Source organism: Silurus meridionalis, chromosome 15 (genome assembly GCF_014805685.1).
Source record: "Silurus meridionalis isolate SWU-2019-XX chromosome 15, ASM1480568v1, whole genome shotgun sequence".
In the NCBI taxonomy this organism is placed as follows: Eukaryota; Metazoa; Chordata; class Actinopteri; order Siluriformes; family Siluridae; genus Silurus; species Silurus meridionalis.
Genome location: NC_060898.1, coordinates 8,936,636 through 8,952,842, shown reverse-complemented (window position 1 = coordinate 8,952,842; position 16,207 = coordinate 8,936,636). Strand labels below are relative to the sequence as shown.

The window sequence follows — 16,207 nt, the reverse complement described above, 5'->3', positions numbered from 1 at the left end:
CAAACATTTAAATGTTCTATACAATATTTGTGTAAAAATGTAAGAATTGTACACCTTTGAATTAATTTTGCTGCCTAGAGTCAAAGGGGAGAAAAAAAACAAATCTTGTAAATATACAAAAATACTATTAAACTCAGTTTAAATGGGACCCATTAACATGCTAACCCAGCTTGTGCAATTCTTATGCCTGTCATGTTTCCACAGTTTGTTTAGAAGAAATTTGTTTAGCAAAGTCATTCTGTGGGGGTTTTTTTGTTTGTTTGTTTTTTATGACACACACACACAACATTGATAAATCTGGTCAGAAAAGTGGATGCATTTAAGGTTGCCGTCACAAATACTTCAGCTCAAACCCATTTGCCTCTTTTAGGAAGTTCAGACTTTAAAAGGAGTGACTTTAAAAGGAGTGACTGGAAAAACCTACCAAGCTAATTTGAGTGATTGCCAAGGTCATACCTGTTAGGCAAGGATTATTAGGAAATGTATTTAATGTGAGTGTTTTTGGTTTAAGCCATTACATGATTTACTAGTTGTACTGGAACAAGCAGCTAGCTTGTTTGTATAAGTATGTGCTTTCCTGCACAAAACTGAAGCACCAAATTTACCGTCATTTCATCTCATAAAAGTCAAGAAACAAACAAAAAAAAAGAGATAAAATGGGGCACAGATTAGCCATTAGAGAGCATATTCTGGCTTTTACAGATGAATTCCTGGTACAGTCATTGGTTTCGTCCTTGATCTCCTACCACTCCCCAAGCATGCGCACGTTTATTCATAAATGTTGCTGTCTTCCTTTTCTTGTTACTACTTTAGTTCTTCAATAATCTTATATTTTAACATTAGACTACTGATAAGCTTAGTTTGAATCAAGTATCCTAAAAGAAGAATAAAATAATGGTAATTATTATATGTGAATGGCCCATTTGATCTGTTACTATTATTATTTAATCACTTTGTTGAATAAAACAATCAAAACCGACATATACTTTAATATTCCATAAAAAAAAAAAATTAAGTTCACAATGGTTGTAGCATAATAGTAGTTTTAATTTGAACTGTAATGATCCTTGTAGGTCTCGAGTGGTAGTTTGTTGTCATCTATTGGTGTCCTGTTATGGATTCCATTAAGAACTAATAGACTACTTGCTGGCAACTTGTAGATCATATGTTAGTACTTAGCAATAATAGAAAGTAGTTATTAGGATGCATTTTAGGTTGTCTTCAGCAAACTGTTTGCGGGATTTCTTGTGAGCCAGCTTCAGAAGAGGCTTCCTTCTGAGATGACAACCATGCAAACTGACTTGTTACAGTGTGCGGCCTATGGTTTAAACAAGCTGCTTTTGCAACCTTTAAAGCAATGCTGGCAGCGCTCATGCATCTGATTTTTGAAGCCAGCTTCTGCACCTGAAACAGAGGATGAAGCCGCAACTTCTTTGATGGACCCTTGCGAGGCCTGTTCTGAGTCAAACCAGTCTAGGAAAACCTGAATATGACACTGGCCACTGTACTGTTACTCAGTTCAGTGTGTTACCAATCATCTTATCTTCTTCCTCGGCCATCTTTGTGAGGAGCAACAATTCTAATCCTCAGACAGTCTTTGCCATGAGGTGCCATGTTAAACATCCAGTGGTCAGTAATTGAGAATTGCCCTCAAAGCACCAAATTGTACCTGCTCTAATAGAAGATACACAAATTTGTATGGTCCTGGAGCATGATGAATAGGACTTGTGATATGTGTTTTCATGGGTAAACAACGTACAGCTGTTGCCACTTAGGGTGTACTCACTTTTGTTTCCAGTTATTTTGAAAATAATGGCTGTTTAGTTATTTTTAGAGTACAATAAATCTGTACTGCTATACAAGCTGCACATTGACGACTATAAAATATGTCCACGTTTCATTTTTATAGTATTGTGCGAACCAACTAAAATTTTTGCTGAAATGTGAGAGGTGTACTTACTTTGAGATACTATACATTTTACACAGTTCCCCAACTTTTTTTGGAAATGCTGTATATCTAGAATTGCTTCACTCCTGCGAGTGTCTCTCACACAACAGCCTCTAATGATTACTCAATGGAAAATGCCAGTTCTGCAGAAAGAAATTAATTATTGATGCAAATAGGCCAACAGAGAATATCAAGAGGGTCATGCTGACAGAAAGGCTAAAGTAGCTCAGATAACTTCTCTGTTTAATAATATATTTTTATTTATAAGTTAGTTCCAGCATTTTGTTTAAACTGTCAATACAACTATTTATATAATACAACTCGGATAAGATGGAAGTACTTTTCCTAGGACTACTGCACATGCAGCTAGAAAAACTTTATGTAGCATCTCTGGATAGTGTTTCTGTTTCAGTGTGTACAGCAGTCAAAGACCTTGGTATGATTATTGACCATAGTCTTTCCTTTGAGGCTCACGTGAATAACATTACCAGTATCGCCTTCTTTCACCTTAGAAATATTGCTAACATTAGAAAAACTAGTTCATGCTTTTGTTACATCTAGATTATACAAGGTTTCTTCCTTATGCCACAGTCACCACCAACTTGCTCATTATAGACAAACTTAAACTTATAAAGAACATTATTATTAATTCTTTATCACCGCATTATCTGTGTAAAGCTACTTTGAGACAATGTTCAACGCTATACAAATAAAAATTTATTTAATTAAACTATTTGGAATGTTTGGAGTTTTGCCTGATGAAACTAGTTATGCTATCAGGATTTACCAAATGTTTATTAAAAAGAAATGGCTGCTAGTGCAAGTATATTAAATGTTGGTACATTTAAAGCCATTAGTAATAACAAACTGCTGAATCTTGCACATTATTGTTTTGAATTGCAGTATAACTTAATTCAATTCCATCCATTTTTTTTATAGCGCTTCTTGCAGTGGACATTGTGTCAAAGCAGCTTTACACAGATAATGCGGTGATAAACTTGTATAAAAGATTGTTTAATTTTAGTGCCTATAAGTTTGTTCTTTATAATTGTAAGTTTATCCCGAATAAGCAAGCCAGTGGTGACTGTTGCAAGGAAAACCTCCCTTAGATGGCATGAGGAAAAAACCTTGAGAGGAGCCAGACTCAAAAGGTAAACCCATGCTTATCTGGGTGGCACAGAATGTCCATTTATTACAGGTCTATCATTATTGTGCAGTGATGGGCACTTAAATGCAAAACTGTTCATGCAACCTGTGGTCCTGAACAATTGTAGTAAACTGTTGATAATAATTACAGGAAAGATTTTAATATTATACCATCAGGAAGGAGGTTCTGAAACATTCGGGCCCTCACGTCCAGAGTGCAACAGTTTTTTTCCTCAAGCCATCAGGCTTCCCAACACAGAATTGAACTGTATCAAACTCACACACACCCTCACTCAAATATGTGTTGCTGAACTGTTACAACATAAACTCAAACACACACTCAATACTCATTTCAATTCAAAAACATCCATGTTTTCAACACCACCCATATTATAATCATATTACACTGTTTACATGCAGTTTTGCACACCTCTTGGTTGCTGCTCTTGTTGTTTTTGCACAACATTGTGTATGTTTACAAATACACTCTTGTTTATAGTTGCACATTAGTAGTTACTATTAGTAGTAGTAATATACAGTAGGTTTACTGGTTGGCGCTATCATGTGTTTTCTGTACATGTCCCAATATGTCTTGAATTGTTCGGTGCACTGTCCTTTGTCTTGCACTGTTTCCACAAACCAGGTTGCACTTTATGTGGCTAAAACAACTTACTTCAGTCCTTAGCTCTGTGTTCTGTTATGTAGCTCTATGTTGTGTAATGCAGCTCTATGTTGTTTTATGTAGCACCAGGGTTCTGGAGAAACGTTGTCTCATTTCACTGTGTACAGCGTCAGCTATATATGCTTGGAATGACAATAAAAGCTTTTTAATGACTTGACTACAGTTCAAATCCACCCTCAAAGTTCTTGAGTTGCACAGTAAAAGGATTGTTAACTCATTCAAGGGAGAGAGAGAAAGAGGCTTATTGCTGACGCTTAATTCTTTTCTGCTATAGCTCGATCCCCAAACACCACATATCCACTGTAAACTCTATGGAAACCATGCCCCCATGTGGCATCTGGTGCATTATACAAGTTTTACTTAAATCATTCTGACCATGGAGGCACAATGCATTTTATATTACACTTGTTTAAAAATGATACTGCCTGGTAAACTACATCAAATTTAAATGTCATCTGGCTATGAGAAGGAACGATTTATAATAAATAGAAGCCCAACAGATAACAACACTAGAAACATGTAGTGGAAATAAAACACTGTCTGTACTGTGTAAAATGCATTATGGCACAGTTTCAATTTGTCAGAAATGAAATGTTACCCAAAGACTCACTTTTTGACACACACATTGTGGTATATTGTGAAAGAATGAAGACAGAGCATCGTTCACTTTTGTCTTAGAGAGAAGACATGCTAGAAATCTTTTCTCCTGCATAAAGGAGGAGTACGTTTAAATACCCATGATTATTTCATTTCCTTAAATAGGTGTTACTTTAGCTTTTGTAATAAATGGATATATTAAACAATTTGTTACTTATATGTTATTTACTTAATGGTTAAAAATCTGTCACAAATTATTATAAAACAAATGCAATTAAAAGACTTCCAAACTTGACAGCTTTGCTTTATAACTCATTGTGTTGGGGGGCTAATACTTCAGCATTTCTACTTTGTACTAATAATTGAACTTATTGCTTAAGTGTTATGATGTGGATGGCTGTAGGGGATGAATTCCTAATTACATTTGTTAAATGTAAATTTGCTTTCTTTTTACTCTGTGTATTTTTATTTAGTACAAATCTCAAAGGTTTCTTTTTTCCTTTTTTCATCCAAAACTGGTTAATAATTTTTTTTGCTTCAATTTGTAATAATGTTTCAGTTTAAAAGCAGTCAGTCAAATTATTCAGCATAGATAAAGCTATTAGAAATTGCTTAATTTCATATTCAAACATTAACTTTTTATATTTTAAAGTTTGAGTACAATAAACTTTCCAACTATCTTGGATACTCCACTTCAAATTAGGACTTTGTCACCTTTTTCTACACTTACATTTAAGTACAGTTTCTCAGTACTTCTCCCACCCCTGAATATGTTATGTATAGATTTGCAAGAGAAAGCTGTCATCAGACACAAAGCAAGTCAGAAAAATGTATCTCCTGCTAGCAAAGCTAGCAATAATAAATCCATGTCAGTGATAAAGAGTGGGGGCCATGGTAACACTAATGGTATCAATTAACATTTATTTTATTTATTTTTTAAATAATACAATAAATATACTACAATTGAACATCATCTTTGGTTACAACATCCTGGCTCTGTCACCATTTCACAATTAAGGACATGCCTTTATTCATCGGAGCATTTGAAACGTATATCATAAGCAATAAAAGATGTAATTGGAATCAAATCATTTTCAGTTTGGTATAACATTAAGAGAATGAAAAACTTTCATCATTTTCATGCATACAGAAAGGCTTTAATGCTTCAAAAGACATACAAGGGTGCGTGGCCACAGTAAACTTGAATTTATTGACACAAAATAACAATATATCTTCTTTCCTCTCTTACACAGGTTTAACAAGACCTTAAAACAGACATCACAACACAAGACAGATATTACAAAAACCAAACAAAACAGAATTCTTTTATTGGCAGCATCATGGCTTTCTTTTTTGTTTTGGAAATGTACAAAAATGTTTATTTCTTTAAACTAAATGTTTTTTATCTGTGTTGTGAATTATTAATATTACTTTTAAAGCAGTTCAAGTCATATTTCAAATTAAAAGAATGCAAATGTTTAAAGCAAAGTAGCTGGCATAGTGGTGTAAGATGTCTAGTGCATTAGGGACTAGTGGCAAAGAAATGCAGGGAAAACGGGAAAAGACAATTTAAGTGATTTTCTTTCCATACCAAGGCTTTTTTAAATTATTATAAACTGGAATTCTACCCCGCTACCCCATCGTTACAAAATCGTATATAAAGAAATTTTTAATAATTGAGTGTATTACATTAAGTCCAAAGCTGTGAAAATATATTTGGCCTGAGAAGTGGAGGACAGTAGATTAGTTTGTCCTCTGTATTTGGCTCTGGTAACAGAGGTCAAGTTCTTCCCTGTACAAAAAAGTAAAAAAAAATAAAAATAAAAAAAAATAAAAAATTCTCCACTGAAGACTTTATGGACTTCTGACTGCTTGAGGTGAACTGCTGATTGCACACATGTCCACAGTAAAGCTCTAGGTCCAACAAATGGTAAAACACCTACTACCTTTAAAAATTCTGCTTTTTTAAAACTACACTTTGAATTCATGGGAATAAATGTGATATGGAGGAATATGCAAAAGTACATAAATAATCTCCAGATAAAAGCGCCACTTTACAGTTTGCATACTGCATGTTCAACAACAGTGTTTAGGGTGACAGCAAAAAAAGACGGATTTGTTAGTTACGAGGTCAAAATCTTTGATTTTATGAATGTATACGTTGGATTGGCATGCATAAGAATATTTCCCCACACAAGACACAGGACTCACTACCCAGAAAAAATTTGGTGAAAGAAATGGAAGATGCATCAACAACATCAGTGAATCGTTTTAAACAAATAAACAAAAAAGTAAAATATATATGTATATAGCACCACAGGCAGAAGGAAATAGCACCTAGTTTACTGATATAGTGTTTCCTCAATGAAATGGTCTTTCATTTTGTGTGCTTTCTGATAGACTCAGGCACAAGGTTTGATAGAAAAAGGATAAAGGATGGAATCGGTCATATACTCTGTGATTGTAACAATCCACAAGACCAATCTCTGACATGAACTTACAGTTGTTTGATTGTTCTAACTTTTATTATTATTTAATTTAGTAATATGAAATAACAAAAAAAAAAAAAAGTTGTGGGGCACATCTGGTATAGGACATAATGCTTTCTTCCTGGTGTTCTGCCATTTTATTTTACTTTTCTTTCCTATCAAATTTTCTCCAGGATGATAGATGGAGCTAAAATTTGAAAATGTATTTTTGCACCAAAATCCAGCATCTCTGCGGTCCTTCTTGCTCAATGGTTCACATGCATGTTTTGAAGCACACAAAAAAGAAACAAGAAAAAAGAGAAATATACAGAACGTACTTACAAACATACAAAAAATATTTATATATATTTATATATAAGCACCATTCCAGAGAATGGGAAAACAAATATGCACAAAATAAAAAGTTCATTGAAGTATTGGGAAAAATGAAACACTGAATAAATGCAAGCAGAAACCAAACAGAGCTAAAACCAGGTGAAGTGTGTGAGGAGGTTTCCACCTGCAGGAAGTGCATCAAAGATGGAGGAATACTGTTGCTCTCCTACACCTATACAGCATGGTTGGTAAGATCGTAGAAATTAAAGCACAGGGGTAGCTAGCTAGCGTTCTGCAAATCCAGTTTCAAAACTTGCATGTGACAGAGGCAGGTACACTGAGGTCAAACAATCTGGTTTTTTTTTTATTTGTGTGTGTGTGTGTGTGTGTGTGTGTGTGTGTATGTGTGTTAGCACATGTGAGTGTTTTTTTAATTCCATTCTTAATTAAAAAAAAATTGTTGTATCCTTTCTATGCTAAGTTGATGTTTTATTTTGGAAACACACATCTTTAGAAAATATGTTGTCCTATTCCTTTCTTTGGTTCTGAGAAAATTAATGTTTGTTTAATTTTTTGGGCGGGTACACTCAGTGAACAGTCTTAGCCAATAAAGCAGGCCGGGCCAACCTCAAAGCCAAACTTCTGTGTTGCTCCACCGAAATCGTTGAACATGATGTCAACATATGGTATCTGCTCCACCTTTGGTGTGTTGATCTCTAGAATAGTCTTTTCATATCCTTTTTTCAACTGCAGAAAACAGACAAAGAAATTTGTCAAGAGATAGATAAAAAACATTTGGTTGAATTTCGACAAAAAATATACATTTTACTGTGATGGCAAGGCAAATTGCCATTTGGCAATAAACAAAAATAAATTTGAAACAATAGACTTTCAGCTTTCCTGATGTTTACTTCTGGATTCAAAAACCTTCTACCTTCTTTTTTTTTTTTCCCTCATTCTATTCCCTCATGCCGGACCGTCGTAAAAAGCATTTCACTGCATGTCGTACTCTGTATGTATGTGTATTTGACAAATACAATTTGATTTGATTTGAAATATATAGCCTTCAATTAAATTCAAGTAAATAAAACTTTTATGTCAAGTTCCTTGTTTGCATTAACTACTTCAAGCCAGCGACCCACTGACATCACTAAATTGTTGCATTCTTCTTTTTTGATCTTTTTTTCCATGCTTGTATTGCAGCTTACACTAATCAGCCACAAAATTAAAACCACTTTCTTAATATTGTGCTGGTAAAAACCACTGCCCTGTCAAGTAGTCAACTCTACAAAAACTCTGAAGGTGTGCTGTCAAATCAGGCACCAAGACATTAGCAGCAAGTTCATACATGCGATGTACTGTGTGTTCGGACACCTTTCATAGTCACATTTTATTTTTTGCATTTTGTGGGCATTCCTTTGCAATGGGTGTCCTAGAATGTTTGCTAGACTACAAACACAGCATCCAGAGGTGCTTGTGTTAATCTCTGTGGACTTTAATTATGTTACTCTGGACACAGCACTACCTGCTTTCTCCCAGTATGTGGACTGTAACACCAGGGGAAATAATACTATTGATTTACTGTATACCAATGTAAAGGACGCATACAGTGCCACGTCACTGCCTGCGCTGGGGAAAGGGGACCACAACCTTATTCTGCTTCAGTCACACTACAAACGAAGAGAGAGGAGGCTACCCAAAACCACACGCTCAATCAGGAAGTGGTCTCCTAAAGCAGAGCAGGCTCAATACAGACTGGGATGTTCTGTAGGGGTCCCACAGTGGAAACATATAGGAGGTTGTTGACTGAGCTACTGACTACAGCAACTTCTATATGGAGGTTGTTGTTCCGGTAAGAACAGTACTCTGCTATACAAACAATACACCCTGGATCAAGAGATCTATCTATCTATCAGTTATCCATCGGTTGGATAATTTCTATTAAGTACAAACCCCTGAATACATCCCATACAACCTGACATTTTAAATTAGACCATTTTTTAGGCTCTTACCCAGTTGTGTACCTATTGTACCTATTGCCCTTGTCTAAGTTACTTGAACCCTTACTCTTGCCCATTTTTCCTGTTTCAACAAATCTATCTCTGACTGTTTATTTACCACCAAATATACCCCACACCTTAAAAGGTGCCACTGTAATGAGATAATCAATATTATTCAGTTCATATCAGGTTTTTATCTTATGGCTGATTGGTTTGTTTTAGTTGTTGTATGGTTTGCAGGTTTCTCGATTTAGCGCCCTCTTCAGGAGGTGAAATTCATGCTTGATTGTGTTAGGGTTTGGTGATTTACTTGACCATTCTAATTCTTTGCTGTGTGGACAGTGTGTTTTGGTTTGCATTTCTGCATAATAAAGTTCCTCCTAATTGGCATTTCTGTAAACTGAAAAAGGAATGTTGCTGTAGCCTTCTAAATTAATTCTGCCATTATCATCAGCTACATCATCATTAAAGATTAGTGAGCTGTTCCAGAAGCAGCTTAGTAAGCCAAAACCATTACAAGATTCCCACTTGGCTTGGCAGATGGGCTTATATTTTTTGCAGCATAAGCATATATTTTCTTTCTCCACACTGAGGTTAATTTTAGTTCCAGATTTTTTGTAGCTCAGCTGTTTTTCTCTGTAAGATCCAACAAAGCCATCCCATTCTTATTCTGATAAGGGGGTTATATCGATCTATATATATATGCCACTACATGTCTGCTCTTAAAATCTTCTTTGTTTATTCTTATGCCACCCCAGCACTGATAGCAATTATATGTGATGCTCTTCTGGGTTATGGCATATGCTGCCCTCTAACATTCATTTGAATATTATACCACATTTTGCGACAATAAAAGTTTTTTTTCACAGCTCTATTAAATATTAAGTCATCAACTGCTGTTGTTGTCTCTCCACAGCCTGTTTAATATCTGACCATTAGTACAACAGTGCCTTTTTCAGGCATTATAAATTATTATATTATCTGTGATCAGTGCTTGTGCAATGGTTTTGGATGATTTTTGGATTAGATTTTTTCTTAGCTTTAAAATAGCTTGATTTCCTTTTATAGAGGGCTCTCTTCTCTTCATGTCCATGTATCCCTTTTAGCAACACATGCAGCCTTCATAGATAAAACTCCTTTAACCAAGAGCAGGTTCAGTATGCTAATAATAGATTAAACAATCATTACCAGTCAATTATGTTTCACTATTTTTGATACATTTCAAATATGTGGATTCAAACATATGGAACCATGTTCTAACTCAAATGCCTTCAATGTATAGCAAACTTCAAATCATTTTTAAATGGGACTGTACATAAAATACTTGGAGAGTAATTGCATCTTTTTGCTCACCGCACATCCATCAATGATTGCATTAATGTATGGATTGTTGTCATGGGACATCTCTTCATCATTGGAGCCCAGGAAGCGGATGGCCTTGTCATGAGAGTCCAGGTCCTGGTCATGCCAGGCTACAGACTGGTAGCAGTTATACGTGAGGTTCTGCCGTGCGGAGGCACTTAGCAAGCGTAGGAATGTCATTTGGACCACACCAATAGGATTGCCCTCAGCGTCCATGTAAGAGAGCTGCAAGTGCAAAGAAAACAGGGTCCAGTTCACAGCTAAGGATACAGTGCCCTCTTGAGGTTCATTTGAAAATTATACATCACACCTTTTCAGGTAATTGGAGAAAATATATGAAAGATGACCAAAAGCAATTTGTTAAATGTATAAAGGTCCAATGAACATAATTATTGCATAATTGTTTTATATAATATGGTAATTAAATAAAAATGAAACATAAGCCAGGATACAATAAATGTAATTTAAAGTTTCAGTGAAGAACTCAAAATTGTATTTTTAAGGAATTCTTTACAAATAACAGTAGGTACCAAAATGACAAAACAATACAAAGTAAACACTTTTAAACTGGGTATGTGGTTTTCATGTGTTCTCTAATCTTGAGTGATGCTTATGCTCAAAGAAAAAGTACAACAATAGAAGGGTATTTATGTCTTTCTGGTGTGATGCATTAAAATAAAACAAACGTTTGCTTTCTCCATACCAACCAATGAGAGTTAGAACAAGTAATTTCCTCCTTTTATGCCTACATGACCTTAACTTCGATGGCAAAGCATAAGAAATGAACATGCAATGCATGCACATACACACAAATATACTTACGTGTGGCCTTTATCATAAACTTATATGCACTGACCTCACACATGCAAGATGACGTGAACTTACAAGCACAAACATAAACACAGACTGGACCCAGAGGTATTTGTGTACAATTGAACTATGTTAATATTCTTTTGTGTTTAAATAGGGTTGACTACATCTAAGTAATTACACTGTCCAGTCAATGTATGTGTATGACTGTATACTGTCCACAGATTTTTTCGCTTTGCATGGAAGCCACCAATTGAAAACATTACCTTATGTTCACAGCCGCATATCATCAGCAGCTGAACCCAGAAGCTATGTGCAGAAAAGTGACCATGAGTCTCAAAGCCAGCAAACTGGCTCTATTTCTATGAGACTTGCCAGAGTGAATAGAAAATAGCCATTTAGTCAACATGCAAGGGTCCAGATCACTCTTTAAAAGAGTGTACTGTTAAAGAGTATCTCCAGTTTATAGACCCTGAAGATGAACACAGAGGCCTTAGCAAAAATCAACCACAGACCAATTAAGGGAAGTTCGCTAATGCCCAAAAATGCAATGACACTGTTGTTAATTTTAAATTAAGTCACAGATAGACTGACACTTCCGCCCTCATGTCTCATATAGGCCATAAACCTGAGAACTCTTTTTCTGTTATAGTGCAGAGAGGCTCATGCAATACCATGCTCAAACTTGACACAATTCCAAGAGCTCCAACAGCAGAGCTAGAATCATGCAGAACCACTGGTTTCCAAGAGATGGAACCTCAGAACCATGACACCTTGGTACTTAGGAACTTGGGACCTTCAGAAACTTGGCTCCTCAGAACATAAGAACTTTGGAACCACACAACTGTGGCAGCATCAAAACTTTTGAACTGAGTAACCTCAGGCCTTCAGAACCTCAGAACCAAAGTCCAATCTCTTGGATCCCATCTTGGGCCTTTCTACTTACCATGGACCCACGTTTGTAGCGACTATACCAAGTGCCTGGGCTGTCTTTGGGCCAGCGAGCCATTTTGCTCTGTAAAATAACAAAAGTGGTTCAGGAGGTGGAAGGTGGATGGAGGGTCACGGAGGTGCTCTTACCAGTTTACCCCGTTTGAATTCACTGTACCAGGAACCTGGAGTCTCCTTCACCCAGGAAGTTAGCCTAGTCTGAGACACCAGAGCAAGAGAAAGAATGGAAGTTTAAAAAATGGAAAACATAAGCAGGAAAACAGGAAAAAGAAAAGAAAAGAAAGAAAGAAAGAAAGAAAGAAAGAAAGAAAGAAAGAAAGAAAGAAAGAAAGAAAGAAAGAAAAACACACAAGCAAGAACAAGGAGTGAACAAAAGACAACATACAGAAAGGAAGGATTTGAAGAAGCAGATTTTAAAAAGTAGAAGAGGACACATGAGCAGGAAAAGAAAGATGAGACAGGTAAAGGAATTAATAAAAGAAATGTTTTGGAGAAGGGCAACATATAAGAGAAAATAATATAATTATACTAGTTAATCAGAGCATTTTAAAACAGAGCATCCCCAATGCAAATGTTCCTGTGGTCCCTGTGGACTCTCAGAGGAAAGAACTGAAAAAAATTGTGGTTCATGTTATAAACAATTAATTATCATTATTAAATCGTATAAGTTTGCGTCATGACTGTGTTAATAATGAATCAATAAATAATTAATTAATTATTAGGTTCTTATATCGTTAATAGTTAATACTTAATATAGTTTCATACTATGATATATATATATATATATATATATATATATATATATATATATATATATATATATATATATATATATAAACTATGTAAAACTATGTTTCCTGTATATTTGATTCTTTTGTAGAATCAATCAATTGTTACTCACAATAATTCAGTAGTGCACATTTTTAATAAGGTCAAAGTACATTCATTTATCTGTATAACTGAATGCCATAAAGAATGTCTATCAATTTATTAAATTAAAAAAAAAGTATATTCTGTGGCTAAAACGGATCAAACCAAAAACCTATTTCCAAACATTTGGAACCTTATGACTAAAAACATACATTACACAAAGTATTTTACAGTAACAAACAGCAAGAAAACAGGCCTTCATATGGTACAGTGTGGCTTCACAATCTTCCGCAGATTGATCTAGAAAGAAGTAGGTTAATCAGTGCTTCTCAAGATGCAGCTTATTTTGGACCCAATGTTTGTGAATTTCTAATGCTGTGCACCACTACAGGAGAGATTATCGCATGGCAGTATGCCACAGTGGTATGTCTACCTATAGGTATGCAGATTTACTGTTAATTGTTTAGTGATGTTTAAAAAATTCCAGCTTCTTGCTGTATCACATTTGGTCACAGGGATTAAATTCAATAGAGGGGTCTGGCTAATTGGGTTGCAGTCAGTATTAGTACAGTTATAAGTATGTTGTGATGTGAATACTCACTCCTTCACTTTTCTTATCTGGGAAAATACAGCTCTCTCCTCCAGCTGTGAAGTTGCAGTAAACTTTGAAAGAATCTCGTGAGCAGCCCTGGTTTGGATCAATCCAGTACTCTCCTTCAAACGGGAAATAAAATAACAGCATAAAATGAAACAAAGTTTAATAACATTTTAATTCTTGTGATTTTTTTTACACGTTGCTTGCATTTACTACAGGTAGGCAAAAAAGGGGAGCTGGACAACAATTATTAATTTTAAAAATCTATATTTTTACCCTTTACTCCTTACATTTGTTCCACTTTATAAACTGTCCCTAGGTCCATCATCAGGTCTTTTTTATATTTCTGTATATGGATGTATATGTATGTATGTATGTATGTATGTATGTATGTATGTATGTATGCATGTGTGATTATGTGTGTGTGTATATACACCCACCATCAGGGAAGTCAGGGTGGCAGAGTTGCAGGTCTTTACAGGTACGTGCTGGGTTGGCCCTGGTGCCTAGTGGGTGCTTCATTTGTTCAATCTCCTGTTTAAGAGAGTTGAGCGAGCCAAATATCTCCTCCATACCATCCTCATAATCCTTGTAGTTGGCATCAGCTGCATCATCTGCCATTTGGCTAGCATCGATGTTCCGCCGTGCTCTCTTTGGACTTGAAAGAATGGGCAGTGGGTGGATGACATCACCTGGTGGACCCTGAAAGTGTGCATTGGGAAGCAATGGTATTGGTGATTAAGCTTTCCATATTTGCAAATGCATTCAAACTGGCTTCTTTAAGCATGAAGCATAAAGCATTATGAAGAAATAAGATTGAGTGATATTTTTTGTGGTATGAAATATGTAAAAACTGTAAAAATGTGTGTATTTTACAGGATTATTAATGTTGGTACTAACCGGTGGTCCTGGAGGTCCCGGTACTCCTGATTCTCCTTTTGGTCCTGTCTGACCCTACAGAGAAAGAGAGATATAGATGTAAATTATAAACACAAGTCAAAACCCGAGAATTTTTATAAGTTTTATTGTTAAATGAGAAAACTTACTGATGATCCTTTAGCACCTTTAGGTCCAGGGGGACCCTACATATGAAAACACACACACACACACACACACACACACACACACACACACACACACACACACGCAAACATCAATATGTGTACACAACTGGGTTGAATAAAGCATAATGATTGTGTGAGGAAAACATACAGGCAATCCAGGAGGCCCAATGGGTCCCAGAGGTCCAGCAGGTCCAGCAATACCCTGTACAGAAAGAGAGAAACAAACAAAACAATTATTAAGCATTATTCAATAAAGCCATAAGGACTATGTAAGAATAAACATGAATAATGGAATATGTTGAACTTGTTAGCTCTGAACATGCTTTCCACTGGATTTCAGAAAAAATCTATGGGGGTTTTCAACCAGAAAAGCATTAGAGAGTTCAGGCCAGAGGTCCAGTTTGTCCCAATAGTGTTAACTGGGGTTTTCTGCAGGCAAATCTTGGCTACTAATGCCTTAATGAACCTCAAATGTGTGTACAAAGGCATTGTCAGGGTGGGGCATGAAGTTTCTGTGTTTGCCAGTGGCTGAATTCTGCAGGTGTGTCTTTGTATGTGTGACTAAACATTGTCTATGTGAAAACAGTTTGTCTATACAGTTTATGTTTGTGCATTGTACATTGTCTCCTTTAGGACCATGTGCTCCCTGTGGTCCTGGCAGTCCTCTGTCTCCTTTTTCTCCCTGCTCTCCAGGGGGCCCAATCAAACCAATCAGACCTGGATGACCCTGAAACACAATTGACACAATAAACAACAAGCAAAACTGCATGCATCTACACAAAGCAATTAGTTATTACACATATTTTTTAACACATTATTTAAATATGAGACAAAGATAATTAGCTATTTGAGAAATCCTTATTTTAAACTGAAATCTCTTTATTTCTTAATTTTTCTAAACAGTTATGATGACACACCAAAACCAAACACTCATTCATAGAACAAGCAATGCATAAAGTCATGCAGATAGATATGTCAAAAGCTTTAATAAATGTTCATATCAGGCAAAACTGGGGAAAATGTTTAACTTGGAACTTGGAATTTTTACTCCTAACGGTCTGTAAAGTTTACACGGAATGATATCTAGAACAAAGCAAATAACTATGGGCTTTTACATATCTCAACACATCTAAGCTACTAAAGGAGATTCTGAAACATTATTATACAGCAGTCTCCACCACTGTCATCACACCACAAATAATGGTAAATCTCTCCAGTACAGTTCCAAAGTTTTGTCAAATCTAGCAGCTTTTTCCTAAAATTTGCCATCTATCTTTATGTTTAATTCTCAAAAAGGAGTGCTTACCTTTTCTCCTTTAACTCCAGTGTCTCCTTTTAGTCCAGGCAATCCAGGAGGACCCTGACAGAGGGAGAAAGA

The 16,207-nt window shown here is 35.7% G+C and overlaps 1 protein-coding gene across 2 annotated transcripts in view; it reads right to left on the bottom strand.

The window, feature by feature from the left end:
* Positions 1-5,277: 5,277 nt before the first annotated feature.
* Positions 5,278-16,207, bottom strand: part of col5a1 (procollagen, type V, alpha 1) — a 77,112-nt gene continuing 66,182 nt past the window's right edge. Inside the window, exons 57-66 of one of the 2 annotated variants that reach the window (XM_046868453.1) lie at positions 16,136-16,189; positions 15,449-15,556; positions 14,978-15,031; positions 14,812-14,847; positions 14,666-14,719; positions 14,206-14,467; positions 13,772-13,884; positions 12,430-12,498; positions 10,531-10,764; positions 5,278-7,924 (exon numbers count right to left, since the gene is read on the bottom strand). In XM_046868453.1, coding sequence (XP_046724409.1) covers positions 7,778-7,924; positions 10,531-10,764; positions 12,430-12,498; positions 13,772-13,884; positions 14,206-14,467; positions 14,666-14,719; positions 14,812-14,847; positions 14,978-15,031; positions 15,449-15,556; positions 16,136-16,189 — 1,131 coding nt within the window. In that variant the 3' untranslated portion in view covers positions 5,278-7,777. Of the gene's footprint in view, positions 7,925-10,530; positions 10,765-12,295; positions 12,365-12,429; positions 12,499-13,771; positions 13,885-14,205; positions 14,468-14,665; positions 14,720-14,811; positions 14,848-14,977; positions 15,032-15,448; positions 15,557-16,135; positions 16,190-16,207 lie in introns of both variants that reach the window. The other variant, XM_046868454.1, reaches the window with a different exon arrangement.